A 16,801-nucleotide genomic window follows, 5' to 3' on the forward strand; every position below is an offset into this window, starting at 1 on the left:
CCAGTCAACGTGTCATCCTATTTTAAAATCCTATTTTAAGGGTCACATTGATCTTTGAACTTTGAACCAAACTCTCACTAATTCTCTGTCCGACCCTCTGTGAAATATGGGGCTTTTCATTACCCTGACTTATGCTTTCCTTGCGTCTACTCGTCCTGTGACTCAGAAATCGTTGAATGAAAGCTCTTCTCGTTCCTTAAATGCACCTTGAGGAGACAGAGGAGAGAGGAGGCTTCTGAAGGAAAGCGAGTGAGGAAAGGAAGCAAGGAGACACGTTAGCAAAATGAAAAGCACCCATGGTCCCAATCTCCTCTTCTGTTCCTGAGTTGTAATGTTGAATAATGGCCCAAAAAAGAGTTTTTACAGGACATTACAATGTCACACTGAATGTCACATTAAACATTACCACATCAATTCTTGGGTTATGACCAAAAACATGTTTGTCAAGGTAATTTTGAGCTCACAGTGACCTTTGACCTTTCGTGTCAAAAGTGTCACTAATTCACTGTCTGACTAATTGTGAAATATTGTCATCAATTGTTAGGTTATGGCCAAAGACGTGTTTTGAAATGGCACATCTATTGTTTCTCTACAATTGAGTCATTTTATTAATACTCCGTGTCCATTTCAGGCTGGTTGCTACAAAAGGCATCAGAGTTCCCCGCCGGGATTTCCTAAAAGTCAACGTCAAAAGCACCTGGTGAGAACTTATTTTCAGCCATTGTCACATATTTATCGTCAGTCTGAATTGTGGCTGGATCTGTTCAGTTGTAATAAAGCTAATGCCCACACAGTGATGACATTATGGACTACGTGCTGGAGCAGGTCCCGCCACCTCGGGCTGGTCTGCCTCGACCTCGCTTCTCCCTCTACCTCTCCTCCCAGCTCCAGTACGGCGTCATCCTCGTCTACCACCGACAATGTGCTATTCTCCTGGGTAAGGAAGTTCATAAATGGCTCATTAACAGACTGGAGGAAAGAGACACTGGTTGTTGACCTTGATCTTGTGTCCTTCCAGAGGAACTTCAGACCGTTGTGGGTCAGCTGCTGAAACAGAAATCGTCCCAGAAAATTGATATGGATGACCACAGCAGGTGAGAACAGCTGCTCAACATTTCACACGTTTTATCTGCACTTACAAACACAAAAGAACTCCTGTTTCTTGCTTCTGGGTCTCCTGGTTGCTCTCAGACAAGCTCTGGACTTCCCTGACGCCCTGGCTCTCCTGGAGGAGGCAGAAGGAGCTCCTGACCCTTTATTCGGAGTGATGTACATGAAGGATACCATGCCCAGTCCCAGTTCACTGATACAGGTACCCAAAGACACAAGTCAGCAGTGCTTTATATTCTTTACTGAGGTAAAAATACTAGCATCACACTTTAGAAATACAGTACAAAATGTACTTAGAGTATTAAAAGTAAAAGTACTCAATGCAGAAGAATGTCCTCCGGTGTTATTCTATTATATCTTTATATGCATTATTATATAATATATATTTTTATAATGCATTAATGTAAAATCAGGATTTTGCTGTTGTAGTTGGATTAATCGGAATTGTTGCCAATTCATTTTCTGTCCATCAGCTAATTGACTAATCAACTAATTGGACAGTTTAATTTCTAACAAAGCATATTTTATAACTCTTCATATGATTTTTGTCTGAAAAAAAAATCTGTAAATTAACTAAATGAATCAGAAACATGCAGTGGAGTAAAATATTTCCCTCTGAAATGTAATGGAGTAGAAGCAGAAAGTACTACAAATGTGTGCTTTAGTATAGAACATGACTACATGACTACATGTCTTAATACACCAGAGCTTAGCAGACATTTGTAAATTGAAGGTGAAGCTGAAAATCCTCTAAATATTTGTACTGAGAAGATAAGTGTCCTCTGCCTGTTCTGTGTCCCTCAGATGGGTCAAGAGTATCTGAGAGAAACCTCTCCTGAGCGTCCTGAACCGACCAGCCCAGCTGCTGCTGCTGCTGCTGCTGCTGCTGCTGCTGCTGCTGCACTAGAAAGCGGTAAGATGACTCGACGTGCTGTAATGACATGAAAATAATGATCTCTGCAGGGCATTGGGGCATTGCAGCAGCAAAAAATAGAATCTACTGTAGAAGAAAAATAACAGAAAATGAATAAATGTAATAAAGTGCTTCTTACAGAAAACAAACAGTTAAACCTGTTTATAGATTATTATTATTATTCCTTAATGAGGGCTTAAACCAACTGATAGCACGATACACAAGACTAATTGGAAGATTTTAATAAGGAAAGCAAAATGCACACCAAGCTGATCATTAAACTGGCACTGCACCAATGTCATTCAATATAATCAGTTTACTCATAACAGAGGTTGTATAAGGTTTTCTGTGGCTAAAGATAACCCTGATGAGGTCAAAGGGTTATCTTGGTTTGAGTGACGATGAATTTTTATCAGAAAGGCGACGTTAAAAGCACACACTAGTGTCACGCTTTAGTTTAATATTGGACCCAGACACAGGACAGAGACAAGGAGGCAGATAAAGTTTAACAGATTTATTCAGTAATAATGAAGGTGGAATGGAGCAGGAGGCAGTATGGCCAACAGAGGGAGTGAAAGAGAGCTGGCTGCTGGCAGACCAGGATCTTGAAGCACGAAACATACATGATCTGAGAATTGCTCCCTCTGAGACTGAAAAACAATCTGGTGCTGAGTGGATGGAGCTGATCAGTCCAATCCAATCCAATCCACTTTATTTATATAGCACGATTTTAGAAAACACAAGGTTTCCAAAGTGCTGCACAAAAGATAAACACAATAAATAGATAACACAATAAAAGCACAATAAAAAGTAGACAATACAAAAATACAATAAAATAGAATAAAATAAAATACAATAAAATAAAATAAAATAAATAAAATGCACTGCCCGCACAAAATAAAATAAGCATGTATACACATAAAATCAACACTCTACGTGGTGTCAAAAGCCAAAGAGAAGATACAGAAAGGTGTGATCAACAGATTGATTAAAAGAACAGTTTTTTAAAGTCTGTTTTACGACAATAGTCAAGTGCAAATATGAATATTGAAACAGTTTTTCTGTGCTTTTCTTGCTGTAATAATTCCTCTTCTTCATTCCGGTCATTAAAGGACCCATAATGCACTTTCAGTGAAGGGGGACAAAATCCAGAGTATTCAAAAGTTTATCTGAAGCAAATAATGGACTTCAGCAGTCTGACAAATCAGGTGCGTATCCTCCAGGGTTACAGCCTTTGTAGTATAAAATTCACAGACAGTGTTTCCCTGTTAAGCTGCAGTGTGTAGATAGTAATAAAAACAGGGAATTGTGTGCTAAAAAGGCTGTGAGTTTGGACTCTTGAATATATTCAAATCGGAGGCACATTAAGAAACGATCTTTTAATGTCCAGTTTCAACAGGAATGAAAAACAGCAACCAAAACCTATTTCAGTGTTTATATGAGGACGATGACTGTGTGAAAAGCACTTGGTCAGTAAATACTATCAAATACATGGACAAAATTGACAAAATAATACCAACTCAAGATCTACTTACCAGCCTTTCCCATTTTTTCCATTATATTTACAGTTGTTTGGAATGGTATTTGACGAATTTACATCCCAGAAAACAATACGATACACAAAGCCTGTCCTAATTATGTGAGCTTTAATTAAATGTCAGCTTTACAGAAAGACGTATTCAAACGTGTCCAGAAATGTACAGTATGTCAGATTATGTGCAGTGATATGTGCAGAAATACCAACAGGTCACAGGAATACAGAGAGAGCTCACATTGACTACTGAAGTCAGGGAAGACTGCCTTCAACAGCATCCTCCTAATTGGCTGAGGCTGATGCCGCGGTGTCAGGAAGTGTTTGTGCAGCCGGATTTGACTCGGCAGAAGAGAGCACTTTAATTGCAGCTTGATTACTTGCATCCTCTCCTGCTGGTTTCAGTGGCTCATTGAAATAGTGGCTTCTTTTATTAATGCCGTCCATATTTTGTCCCCCAGGGATAACTGCATCTCCTGACACCATTACTCTGAGAGAGACGGAGCCAGTCACTATCCCTGTGGCAGAGGTACCGTTGTCAAAAGAGGCTCATGCAAAGATGTCCACATTTTTTGTATTAGATTTTCTACTAATGCTCACTGGGATCCATTTATCTCTTCTCTTTCTTCTTCTCTCTGCTAGTTTGAGGGTGAGGAGCTTGTCGATCAGCATCCAGATACTATTGACTTCCTCTTGGCCCAAACAGATCACTTTCCCGAAGGTGTGTAGCAAAACTAGGAGCTGTTTGTGGTGGTTATTACAAAATACAAAAAAAAAAAGTTACACTTTTATCATGATGAAAATGTAATAATAAGGTGCATTATGTAATAACCAACCAAAATAGATTTCTTCATCTGTAAATATACTCTTTTAAGATAAAATAAACTTCCCAAATAATGAATTAGGCTCCTATGACCTGTTATATTTAAATCTGATCTTCTATCTAAAGAGCCACATAAAAGCAGTAACAAGATCATCTTGTCATCATCTTATAAATACAGCCAATGCTCAGCTTGAAAAGCTCATTTATTTCCAGCAGGGTCGACAACTACAATGTTTTTTTGACAGGGTTCCGCTAAAAAGGCTATCAAAAAGCTTCAACTTATTAAACCTAATTTATTACAAAATGTGAGAAAATATATTACATATTGGGTTCAGGTTCATATTGTTTAAATATGTTTAGTTTTAGCTTAGTTTTTATTAGTTACAGTGTTAGTTTTAGTATCTTTTCATCATAATATGGTGAGTGTTTGTCAGGGTCAAGAGATTGTGTTGAAACCCAACTGACAAAGACTAAGACTAATGTCATTTCCTGTGTATTTTTATCTTATTTTAGTTAGTTTTGTAAGTAGTTTATTTTTATTTCAGTTTTTCCACACCACTATAATAACCTTGTTCATTACATAATGCTGTGTAATTATGGGGGTTTTGAGGTGAAAAGGAAGAAGGACTCATAGTTGTGTTTTTTCTTCTTTTACCCTTTTCTAACAGCAGATTTGGACATACCGAGAGAAGATGTGACACCAGAGGAGGAAGAGAGGGAGATGGAAAGGGGAGGACTAGAGGGAGACCTGGAGAGAGAGAGAACAAAAGAGCTCACAGGATCCACTATTGAGTAAATGATCCAGATGCAAATAGAAACATCAGCGCACACAGACCACACACAACTACACACTGACTGTGTTTCTACTTACCTGCGTCAGATTACAGCCGACGACTGTCTCCGGTGAAGACGCCATGTTGTTGCCTCAGGAAGAGACAGGTCTGTCTGTGGAGATGCCCGGACCCCCCACAGACCAGCGGACCCCTGTATCTGTGCCCGTCCTCGCCTCGCCACCGTCTGCAGCAGAGCAACGTGAAAGACCAACTCCAGAGTTAGAGGTGCCGGCTTATGTTTCTGCTCAAGACACTGAACAACCTCATTTACTAATGAGGTGTTTTAACTGACTTCATTATTGGTTAATAAATGAATGTGAATGCTTTACTGATCAGTTATAAGTCATTAAGAACAATTTATGGTTTGCCAGGTTTGCAGGGGTTAATGGTCTTCCACAAAGACACAATTATGTTTATATTGAAAGAATAGAGCCCATTTAAATGGTTTTATACCTCACGCTTATATTAGCAGTTCCCTTTTACTTCGAACAGATAAAAAAACATCATCAATAAACAACAGTGAGAGAATATTAACATATTCATCCCACGCACATCAGAATGAATAAAACCATTAATTACAACTTAAATACCTGAAAAAATACCTTGTTATAAAGTGGTACCTAGACTACATTTGCTGGAAGACGGTTCTGGAAAGTTTATTCCCAGTTTGCCTCCCATGTCCAGGATGTTCCTCCCCCGGAGGTGACGACAAGGAGGAGGAAGAGGCAGCTGATCTTCTTCGACCCGGAGACGCAGATCTCTCAGGAGGTGCTGCAAGAGCAGATCGACAACCCTCATACTGAGACCAGACGTCCACTTTACCCGCCGCCTTCCTCTCACAGGATGGTCCCTGCTGCTGAGCTCCTCAACAATCCCTGCACCCGTCAGTAACACACGTGCAAAGAAAACACAGCAGTGCACCGCCAGAATCCCCCCAAAACGTCATCTGAAGGCTCACAGGTGTAAATGATAAAATGAATGATGGCTGGATTCCATTTAGCTGCTTCAGTTTCAGGGTCCTTGTATTGTTCATGCTGGTTCACTGTCACACTGTCATGTCTCAGTGGGACACTTGAATGGAACTGAGCCATTGTTAATGAGCCACACAGTCCTAATCAGGTCTAATCAGGCAACATGAGTGAAAACACCTGTGTGGGAGGACTCTGGCTGTGTTGAGGCTTTATATTTTATCTGAGTCACTGTGGATTTGAGCCTGCAGTAAAGAAGGCTCTACATAAAGTAGGCTATTCATCATCTGACTAATGGTAAGGATTTGTGACACATGTTGAGACACCTAAGCATGTCTGCTATACATACACACACACATACACACATACACATACAGACATGTCTAAGGGTCTGCCGTCGTGCTAGCAGCTCTATGAGGCTGTACTTAGACACAGCAGTGCTTTGAGCTAAATGTTAAAGATGCCGACACGTTCACTCTTTCCTCTTTACCATTCCTTTCACTGACAGGTCTAACGAGTGGTGGAACGGTATCGATATGCAAAAAGATGCTTAAGTTTCTACATCCATTTGATCTAATGACCTAATGATGGTGCTAGATTTAAGATTAAGGAATCATTTATTACAGTTCATCCTGAGGGGAACAGGAATGGCAACCCATCCAATAGCGGTAGCAGTCTGAACCGAAGTGGGGGAGGGACCAACAGACATTGCCATCTCTGCTGCTAGCATGACTAAAAATAAACCAACCAATCAATCAATCAATCAATCAATCAATCAATCAATCAAACATTTATAGTTAAAATATAAAGGTGGTTAATCTTCTGATAATATTTTCATTGATATCTCTAAATGGTTACATATCACCTTTAATTCAACTTCTTTTTCCACCTACTGTTATTTTCAAGGATGTGACTCAAATAACCTTTCAAAAATAAACCACAAAGCTATTTTTTTATTCCTCCTGCAGTCTTGCCTGAAGAGGTGCTGTTTCTATGGAGACAGGCTGCGACCATCACGCCTCTCTCAGGCTCGAACCTGGAGGTTGGCGAGAGAGGGCCCGAGTCCACAGACTCTGAAAAGGAACGAGAGCGTGAGATGGTGGAGGCGGCCGAGGAGGCTGAAAGGAGGGAGGAGGAGAGACTTGAGCTCAGCCCCAGGGAGGTGTGGAAGCACGTTTGTGTCGCTCCTGTTCACTTTGTGAAGCGTTTATGTGCAGGAAGAAATGTCACAAGATGAAAAACTAATTGTGTGTGTGAATACAGGTCCCCAGAGATGTGGCAGAATCAGAGATGTTTGATATCTCAGGTAAACTGACACTGCTGTTGTTGTTTAACTGAGGGTGAACTTGTTGTGCTGCAGCTGCATTCAGCACAAGTTAAAGCGGTTTGTGTCTTCCCTAGGGTGACGCTGAGGTCAGAGGTTGGGGTTTAGGCATGTATCACTTGTGGTTAAGGGTTAGGACAAGCCTCAGGGGAATGAATATAAACCAATGTCCTCAAATGTGTGTGTGTTTGTCCAGACCACGTTTCACTGCCACTGGAGGGCTCCGATCAACAGGAGGTGTCTCGAGAGATCTCCCCCATGCCCTCATCTGAAAGAGAAGGGTAGGTAACAAAGAAAGATGTGTCAAGTGTGTGTGTGTGCAGTCATGCTTATATGCACACGTGTGTGTTGGCAGGTCCCTTGTCTCCAGGTCTGTTTCTACACTGCAGGACATCCCAGAGGTGGCGGACGAGTTGCTGGAAAGAGCTGCAGCAGAGTCACCTGGGTAATGACAGTGAATGCAACACCATTATTAACCAGTTCAAGGTCAGAGCTGAGAAGTTTGTTTTCCCCAGTGTTTGCATTTAGTTAGATTTGGAGATAAGAATGTGTATGTGTGTGTGTGCGCGTGTATGCGTGTATGTGTGTATGTGTGTGTGTGTGTGTGTGCGCGTGTATGCATGTATGTATGTGTGTGTTTGTGTGTGCGTGTATGTGTGTGTGTGTGTGTGTGTGTGTAGGCTGCTGCCGGAGTTGGACGAGCAAGAAATAGCACCTGTGCTGTTTCAGTCTCTTCTGCCGCCAGAGGTCGACCGCAGAACTGTCAGCAACATTTTTCAGAGGCTTCTGGGTAAGGCATCAGTTTCACTTATCATTGAATCATCCCATTACTCATGTTGAAATTGTGTTAATGCCACAGGAATCAACACCGGAGGAAGCTCTTTAATCACTATGTGGTCAGTGAGTTATGAGATCTGATTTACAGTTTAGGAGCATCTGTATGATGAGGACCAATAACACACAGGGGGTTCATGTACAATAGTTCATAGAGAAAGGATTGGGTTTAAAATATAGATAATTTAACCAATTTAAGCTGTAGTAAAAGGGATATATTGTTGTGTTTATATGTGCAATCATCCTGATTTTTCCTACCTTGATCTTTTTTGTGGTCAGCTGAGCACAAAGAGGATGTTTTTAACTTGGCCTGCGTGTGTTGTCTGTAGAGATTTTATCGGCCGGGAAGGTACGTGTGGAGCAGCGAGAGCCTTACGGTGACATCTTGATCTCACCTGGACAAGACTACGAAGAGGAGCACCTGATTGTGTGACGCGTACACCTTGAGCGTCCAAAACAGACATCATTTTTCAGTCTGATAGAAACATTTTGTCCGGTTCTGACATTTCCTGTGTTCAGTTAAAACAATATGATACAAAATAGTTATAGAAGTCTAATGTTTTGTTACTGATCACTTCATCAGGTTTGTTATTGGTGTGTCTAGTTGACCTGTTTGACATTATTTGAGTTTTTTTTAAAGATTTCCTGCTGTTTTATATAATTACATTTATAAAAGCATGGTTTTACATCACTGGTGCTACTGCAACTAACACAATCGTATCAACTATGAGATTTCAGAAGAATATTTTAACAGTTTTTATTATTATTTTTTTAAAGGCATTACCTCATGTTATTCTGAAAAACGTGTACCTCTCTGTTCACTGTGTCCCTTTGAACATGAACTACAAAATAAAAGCTTTACGAGAGCCGTGTCAGTTATTTCTGTAAAGAAAGCATGCACTGTCTATTGAAAGGTATCTGTAGCATGCAGAGCAGGACAGGTGTGGCAAAACATACTGCAGGGGTTAAGGAGGTGCAAGGAGGAGAGTAAGTAAGTTGAGTGAAACTGGATCTCCCCTCCTTCACTCCCCCTGACCACATCTTGATTCTCCTCTGAAGACTTTCTCAGGGGGTTGTGACCAAAGTTTATTATTAGCATCTGTCTCTGCTCTCTCTTTCTCACTCTCTATCTGTCCTCCTCCTCCTCCTCCTCCTTCGTCTCATTTCTGTCCGTCACTTTCTGTTTTTGTCTGTGCTTCAGCTTTCTTGTTTTCCCGTGTGTCATTTCTACTTTTTCTTTATTCCTGTTACGGTGTTTCTTCTTCTGTCGATTTTTTGTGGCTAGACTGTGTCGTTGTGTCTCTCCTTCACTTCTGGTTTCCGCTGACAACACTGCAGGCTATTTTTTACTTTGTTACAACTCCATGCCCTCTATTTTTTTCTGTGCCATTGCTTTAATATTGTATTGTCCCGTCCTCTGTGCTTTTTCTCTCCTCAACTCCTCAACTCCTCATGGTCTAGTTTTTCTGCTGCTGCTTCACCTGCCTTCATTTTCCCACAACCTCCCTCCATCCTTCATTCTCTTCCACTCACGCTCTTCTCGTCTCCTGAGTAGCTTTGCACTCCTGCGTAATGGGAAAGACAGAGCTGTGCTCTCTCTATAGGGGTTTTCTGGACTGTATTTGCCTCTGTCTCTCTGTGAGTATCTCAGTCTCTGTGCATGCATTTGCTGTGTTCTTGCATCTGTTTCTTATAAATGATTCTGTCGCCTCTCCATCATGGTGGACCTGCAATCATCTACACTATATCTTAATTTCGTCTTTAAGCTCCTCAATTGTCTTACAAGAAATCACATGCAGACTGTGTGTGTTTATAATTGTCACTTGCTCGTCTATTTTGTGGCCCACATCCTGCAGTAAGTGCCTCCTCAGCACACGCTGGGCTTCTCATATTAATAACAGTCTCAGAATGTGGATGGAAATAGAGCCTCAGCTCCTCCAAAGAGGCCAGAAGTCATTTGACATTTCTTATTAACCTCCTTTAGAACAAGCTTGGGTCATCAGGAGCAACTTAAATGTGTAGAAGCTCGCATTCTGGAGGATTTGTTTTTATCACGGCTGCATTAAGAGAGTCTGCAGTAAAATTATGTTTCCACCTTGCACTGAAGTAGTTGAACTCCACCTCTTGACTTAGTACTCTCTGATAGGAGCAACCAATACACATTATCCAGCTACTGATACAGGGTTAGGACTCAACAGCAGTTTTAAAGAACCTGTCAGTGTAGATTTGTTTGTATCTGCATGCATCAGTCTAAGCCAGGGGTAAATCCAGATTGTGATGACCTTTGACCTTTAGGACCCAGAATAAGATACCACTCTGTTTATAGTTGAACAGTGAATAAAGGACAGAGGCAGGTTGATCTGTGGACAGTTCTTTTCTCCTTTGTTCCACCTGTCATAAGTGTGGTTGACTTTGTTTCCAGCGGAGCAGCGACGAGGCTGCCGACGACAATGAAAGGGACACTGAGAACGGTCACCTGATCTACAAAAGTGGGGACCTCCTTGAAGACAGATGTAGGTTACAGTTAATTCTGAAGTGTTGGCAGCCTTCGTAACAAACTCTCCAGCTTTAATTTCGCCTCAATTTGTCTTTCAGACGAGATAGTCGACACTTTAGGTGAGGGAACTTTTGGGAAGGTGGTACAATGTTTGGACCACAGCAGGTAAATTTCTTCATGGTGAAGGTTGGACCGATATGAAATAGGTGTTGTGTTTAATACTTTTAATAACACAGTGTTTTGACACACAGAGGAGGAAATCAAATTGCTCTGAAGATCATTAAGAACTTGGATAAATACAGAGAAGCAGCCAAACTGGAAATCAATGTGCTGGAGAAGATCAGCGAGAGAGACCCAGACAACAAACAGTGAGTGAGCTTGTGATGATGTTTCTCTTTTTCTGTCTGCAACATTTCATCTCTGTGTTTCTTCTCCCATCAGTCACTGTGTGCAGATGCTGGACTGGTTTAACTACTATGGCCACGTGTGCATCTCTTTTGAGCTGCTGTCTCTCAGCACCTTTGACTTCTTGAAAGCAAACAACTTCCTGCCTTATCCCATTAACCAGATCCGACACATGGCCCACCAGATCTGCCACGCTGTCAGCTGTGAGTCCAACATGCATCACATTAACTGTACCACTTTTCTTTTTTCTCTCGTACTCCTGGTTCAGTGTCAGTAGCGACAGTGAGCTGATTATTCACAGCCGTCACTGATGCAGCAGCAAACAGACCAGGTAGATATTTAGAGGGTGACTGTTACCAGAAGATGATGCACATGTTCCTGATTCACATCCCATACCAGGTTAAAGACAATTAGGGCTGTAATTTATGATTATTTGCATTATCAATTAATCTCTTGGTTGTTTTCTTAATTAATTGATTGAAGTTAAAGGAACATTGTGTAGGATTTAGTGACATCTAGAAGTGTAGTTGCAGATTGCAACTCACTCGCTTCACCCACGCAAGTGCAAAGGAGAAACTATGGTGGCTGTGCAACTGGCAAAAAATGCGTATGGACCTCTCTAGAGCCAGTTTTAGTTTTGTCCAATCTGGGCTACTGTAGATCCATCCTCCATGGAAGGCCACTCGTGGCATCTGTAGATAAAAACAGCTTATTTTAAGGCAACAAAAACACAACAATTCTGATTATACGTGATTATACACTAATTAAAACATAGTTATGCACATTATTTTGAACATTACACATCAGACTTTTAATTTTAGAAAATATTGATAATGAAAAATACTGATTTATGAATACTAATCCTAGTTTCCCCATTTCAACAAAATGTAAATTTACAACGAAAAATATGACTGTTAAAATGAAAAGATCATAGTACAAAGATGTGGAGATAAAATCTACAAAAAGGACTGAGTCAGATGTAGACACTTCCATAGACACTCTCAATTTATGGGAGGGTAAGATGTTCAGCTCCCACTTGAGATCCCGGGTGATGATGGTGTCCAAGAAGTGTTGACTGAGGAGCCACATGGGGGCGGCTGGATTCTGCAATCATATCCGAAGATGAGCTCCACATTGTTCTGTCCAGGTCACCAGACGGTCAATCTCACACCCGTAGGCAAACTCATCTCCACCAGAGATGAGCCCAGTGAGGGTGGTGTCGTCCTCAAACTTCAGAAGCTTGATGGCTGTACATAACAGCTACTGAGGCGCTCTTACTTACTGGTGAATTGGTCTGTATAGTGATGCAAGGTGGTGCTGAGAAAAAGAGCAAATTTATGAGTTATAAATGATCAGTATGATAATTTATGATACCGTTCTTTTTAATTTAATCAGGATTTTAGCAGACAAGCTGGTTTCACAAAGGTTTCTGATAAATGTCTCATGATGTGTAACTGTTTAACCAACAGAAAACTCAACCAGATGAGGGCGTTGGCTGTCTCCTGATAAATCTTAATCTACTTTCCCTCCTCCTCCCCTCCCTCTGTCTCCACTGCAGTTCTCCATGACAACAAGCTGACTCACACCGACCTGAAGCCTGAGAACATCCTCTTTGTCAACTCAGACTTCTCCCTAATATACAACGCTGAGAAGGTTAGAAACAACTGCAGGCATGAGGGCTGGGGCCTTCAAGAAAATTAAGGATGTTAAATAAGCAGGGATTAATGCAGGCAGAACAGCCAGGAAGATTGCTTTGTGTTGCGCATTTGGATGCAAATTTCGCTCAGTGAACCACCCACGTGTTCCCTTTAGGTGCACATATTAATCCAGGATGACTGTGGGTTGTGTTCGCTGACCTCAGCGGCGCAATGTGTGGCATCTTTTGAAGAGATATATCATTTTTTAATTCTCCATATAATAGAAAAAATCAGTTTAAAAAAAAACTTCATTCCTATCGGTAATAATAACATTGTACTTATAAGTAATTGCTAAAAAGATGTCTAATAGGGCACAAAACAGAGCAGTGAGACAATCATGCAGGTTTTAAACAAACCAAAGTTAGCCAAATTTATTCAGAATAGAAAACTTTTCCTTTTTGCTGATTTACTGGTTAAACTTTGACCTATCATACATAAATATAAAGCTCCTGGCAGCAGTAGTTAGCTTAGCTTAACATAAAGCCTGGAAGCTGAGGGAAAAGCTAGCTGGCTCTGTCCGAAGGTAATAAACCTGCCAACTACTTCAGTAGTTGAGTAATTACCATGTTAAATCTGATTTAATCCGTACAAAACACACAGCACGTGTGTGTCATTCGTGCACATTTGATCACTAGATACTTTGTGCAGTCTGTGTTTATTACCCCAAACAGCCAATGCACCAACTGTACAGATGTTAGCTTCTTCAAGTCAATTTGATTTTGTGTCTAAATGTCTTTCCTCTGACTTAAAACAAATACAACAACAAAATTCACCCCGCATCCTGTCTGAACAGTAAAATCAAAGCTAACTGGCAGCTAATGTTCCTTTTCCTTTAGCACATTTGTGCATGCACAGTTTTTCTTTGGAGCTAATTACTTACTTACTTTAAGGTTTAGAGAGGGCATATTGGGAGGAATGGATTGTTTTCATTAGTGTATAATCACCTGAAAATAAGAATCATTGTGTTTTTGTTACATTAGAATGAGCCCTTTATATCTACAGAGGGAGTCCACCATGTTGAACTGCCATATTTCTACAGTAACCCAGACAAACTATCTTAATAGGACATTGCGTTTTAATTTGCAGCCACCATAGTTTTGCTAAGAATGGGAGAGTGAGACAAGATGTGTTCAGTTGGTTGCAATCTGCTTCCTCACCTCTAGATGTCACTACACCCTGCACACTGGATCTTTAAATGATGAGGTTAGGTTCAGTTTTTCCTTCTGTCTTCTTTAAGAAGTGCAACGAGAGGAGAGTAAATGACACCACAGTGCGACTTGTTGACTTTGGCAGTGCCACCTTTGACCACGAACACCACTCTACTGTCATTTCTACACGTCACTACCGAGCTCCAGAGGTCATACTGGGTAAGAGATGTTGATTTAGACAAGGGAGTAACCAGGAGCTGTCAGTCCAGTTTAGTTGTTTTTTAAGGTTTTGTCCCTTTTCTCTCTCCCACAGAGTTGGGTTGGAGTCACCCTTGCGATGTGTGGAGTATTGGCTGCATCCTGTTTGAATACTACGAAGGCTTTACACTGTACCAGGTCACCTGTGTGTTTACACTGCTTGCATGCTGGAACTAGGATGATTTTGTTAACATTTTCTTCACTTGTGGGTCTGTCTCCGCTTATAGACTCATGACAACAAGGAGCATCTTGCTATGATGGAGAGAGTTCAGGGACCAATTCCTCAGAGAATGATCCAAAGGAGCAGGTATAACACACTCCCGAGCGCTGTTATTTAAGCACAAAAATGCATGAAAACAGACTTCATCTGACGTGACATTACTTTTTCTTCACAGAAAGCAGAAGTATTTCCACCGTGGGCGTCTCGACTGGAGCGAGTGCTCTAAGGCCGGACGCTACGTGAAAACCAAATGCAAACCATTAAGGGTGTGTTAAGGCAGGTGCAAAAACAAGCCAAGTACATTAACTCGCTTTAACAACATGTTTCTCTTTTAATCTGTTTTTTTTTTCAGAAGTACTTGTTATCACATGGAACAGAGCACCACCAGTTTTTTGGTCTCTTGGAAAGGATGCTGGAGTACGAGCCCTCAATACGTATCTCTCTTTCCTCTGCTCTGTGTCACCCCTTCTTCCTGCCCGTCCATCATCCAGGAAGAAGTCACATCTGGAGGAACAGCTGTGATATGAGCAGATGACCCTGAATAGCCACTTCAAGTGGGGACCATACCAGTGTTTTTGTTTCTCAGCTACGTATGCTGTACTTCTCATTTCAATCAGGAGAGACTAATTGAAAGATGGCCTTAAAGGTGCTCCTAAATGTTACACAGTGGACCTTTAAAGAATTATTAAAAATACAAATATTTGATATAGTATGCACAGTAGGAAAAGTGGAAGATATACTGTATGTGAGGAGTCTTTGGCAATTAGACCCCACTGTGGTGTCATAAATTTATTGGGGTTATCATGCTATGGTGGAGTTCAGATCCTTGTGGTGGTGAAAGAGTGAAGAACAATAGCTGGAGATGTGAGTGGATGTGATCTGGAGCAGGATTCCTAATGAGCTCAGAGGAAGGACCCACTGGACAGGTGGCTGTGAAGACACCAGAGGTGACTGTCGGGTTGAGGTGTGTCATGTCAGTCAGACACTGACAGCTGACAGCAGCAGAGAAAGGAGGATTTGTTTGACACCAACAAGATGATTGGGTTACGGAGGTAACTGAGGTCAGCTGATTGAGTTGTAAGAGTAAGGCAGGTCAAGGCAATTATTTTCACAGGATGTAATTTCATAAGCAGTTATGTGATTATTTGGCCATTTTGGAAACAAGCTGTGAACACAATTCTGATATTCAATTCAATTCAGTTGTATTTGTATAGCACCAAATCATTACAGACTCTCAGGACACATCATGTCTTGTATTTAAATTGAAAATTTACACACTCAGTTGATACAGAGAAAAAAAATTTCATTCATTTGGCCACCTAGTGAATTTAAGTTCAACATTAACTCTCTTTTAACGCTGGTTTTGTCTCCACCAACTCCTAAGGGAAATATTTGGCTCTCTAGATACTAAATTCTTCGTTATTGTCACCGTCTGTTGTTTGTTGCACACAGTAGGTTTGTAGAGATTATTTGTTCTAAAAACAGCTGCCCGGCCTGGTTGAAAACAATGCTGATAACAGTGATGAGACTTAACCACAACCAAGCCCCCGCAAGGAATTTTGTGTTGATTCTGGCGGCCCCTGTGGACAAATGTGGTAGTATTTGGTAGACCAAATTTGACCCGGTGGCAGGCATTAAGAGTAACCATATAGAAATAGCCAATCCTCTTGCTGATGGTCCTGTTTGTTTATGTAGGTAATATAGAGGCATCAGTATTAAATGGACACAAACATGCAAAACCCCTGGGTATTGTCATTTAAACACTGATTCTCACATGCAAGATCAGCTTCAACAAGTTTCAAAAAAAGAACTGTACCTCTAAAATTTAGAGGATAGATACAAAAGCTAAGTTATACAATCATTTAAAAAATATATTTTTAGTTTTATTCTCTCAGTCACTTTTGTAATAATTTTTGTATGGAAAGACTTCTTTAGTTGTTGAATAAATTCAGTTCTCGTTCTCGTGTTTTGATTGAGGCCTCTCAGCTCATCAGAATACGGCCCATCCATGTACGTCACACACACACACACACACACACACACACACACAACACACACACAGACACACTCCCCTCGTAAATGCCAGTTTACTCGCAGTCATCCTCTGGCATCTTGATCGAGTGCAGAGAGCATGGTCACAAGGCTGAGCGAGTGTGTGCGCTTGCCAGTTTTCCTCTTCAGCCTTGGCAGAGCTGAGAAAGACTCATTGTCAACGTATGTGTGTTTGACTGAATGAGACC

General features: G+C 41.0%; 2 protein-coding genes across 3 annotated transcripts in view; both read left to right on the forward strand.

Moving 5' to 3' along the window:
- LOC118335600 (meiotic recombination protein REC8 homolog) overlaps positions 1–8,769 on the forward strand; it is a 10,647-nt gene extending 1,878 nt beyond the window's left edge. Inside the window, exons 2-18 of the mRNA XM_035671970.1 lie at positions 632–700; positions 795–937; positions 1,019–1,094; positions 1,192–1,312; positions 1,915–2,023; positions 4,016–4,083; positions 4,197–4,275; positions 5,046–5,169; positions 5,258–5,435; positions 5,895–6,093; positions 6,510–6,512; positions 7,147–7,340; positions 7,442–7,484; positions 7,699–7,783; positions 7,858–7,947; positions 8,183–8,292; positions 8,666–8,769. Coding sequence (XP_035527863.1) covers positions 632–700; positions 795–937; positions 1,019–1,094; positions 1,192–1,312; positions 1,915–2,023; positions 4,016–4,083; positions 4,197–4,275; positions 5,046–5,169; positions 5,258–5,435; positions 5,895–6,093; positions 6,510–6,512; positions 7,147–7,340; positions 7,442–7,484; positions 7,699–7,783; positions 7,858–7,947; positions 8,183–8,292; positions 8,666–8,769 — 1,795 coding nt within the window. The remainder of the gene's footprint in view (positions 1–631; positions 701–794; positions 938–1,018; positions 1,095–1,191; positions 1,313–1,914; positions 2,024–4,015; positions 4,084–4,196; positions 4,276–5,045; positions 5,170–5,257; positions 5,436–5,894; positions 6,094–6,509; positions 6,513–7,146; positions 7,341–7,441; positions 7,485–7,698; positions 7,784–7,857; positions 7,948–8,182; positions 8,293–8,665) is intronic.
- Positions 8,770–9,464: 695 nt separating this feature from the next.
- On the forward strand, positions 9,465–16,527 carry LOC118335601 (dual specificity protein kinase CLK2-like). Of its 2 annotated transcripts, none has more exons than XM_035671972.1 (11): positions 9,465–9,974; positions 10,759–10,849; positions 10,932–10,998; positions 11,085–11,201; positions 11,275–11,441; positions 12,797–12,891; positions 14,176–14,302; positions 14,397–14,479; positions 14,569–14,648; positions 14,737–14,827; positions 14,914–16,527. In XM_035671972.1, the coding sequence occupies exons 1-11, from the start codon at positions 9,909–9,911 to the stop codon at positions 15,094–15,096; spliced, it is 1,167 nt and encodes a 388-aa protein (XP_035527865.1). In that variant the 5' UTR covers positions 9,465–9,908; the 3' UTR covers positions 15,097–16,527. The 2 variants fall into 2 exon arrangements, with proteins under 2 accessions (XP_035527865.1, XP_035527864.1); XM_035671971.1 differs by having other exon boundaries at positions 9,466–9,974; positions 14,173–14,302.
- Positions 16,528–16,801: the final 274 nt, after the last annotated feature.

Source organism: Morone saxatilis, unplaced genomic scaffold (genome assembly GCF_004916995.1).
Source record: "Morone saxatilis isolate NCDOM2014 unplaced genomic scaffold, NCSU_SB_2.0 Contig24, whole genome shotgun sequence".
In the NCBI taxonomy this organism is placed as follows: Eukaryota; Metazoa; Chordata; class Actinopteri; family Moronidae; genus Morone; species Morone saxatilis.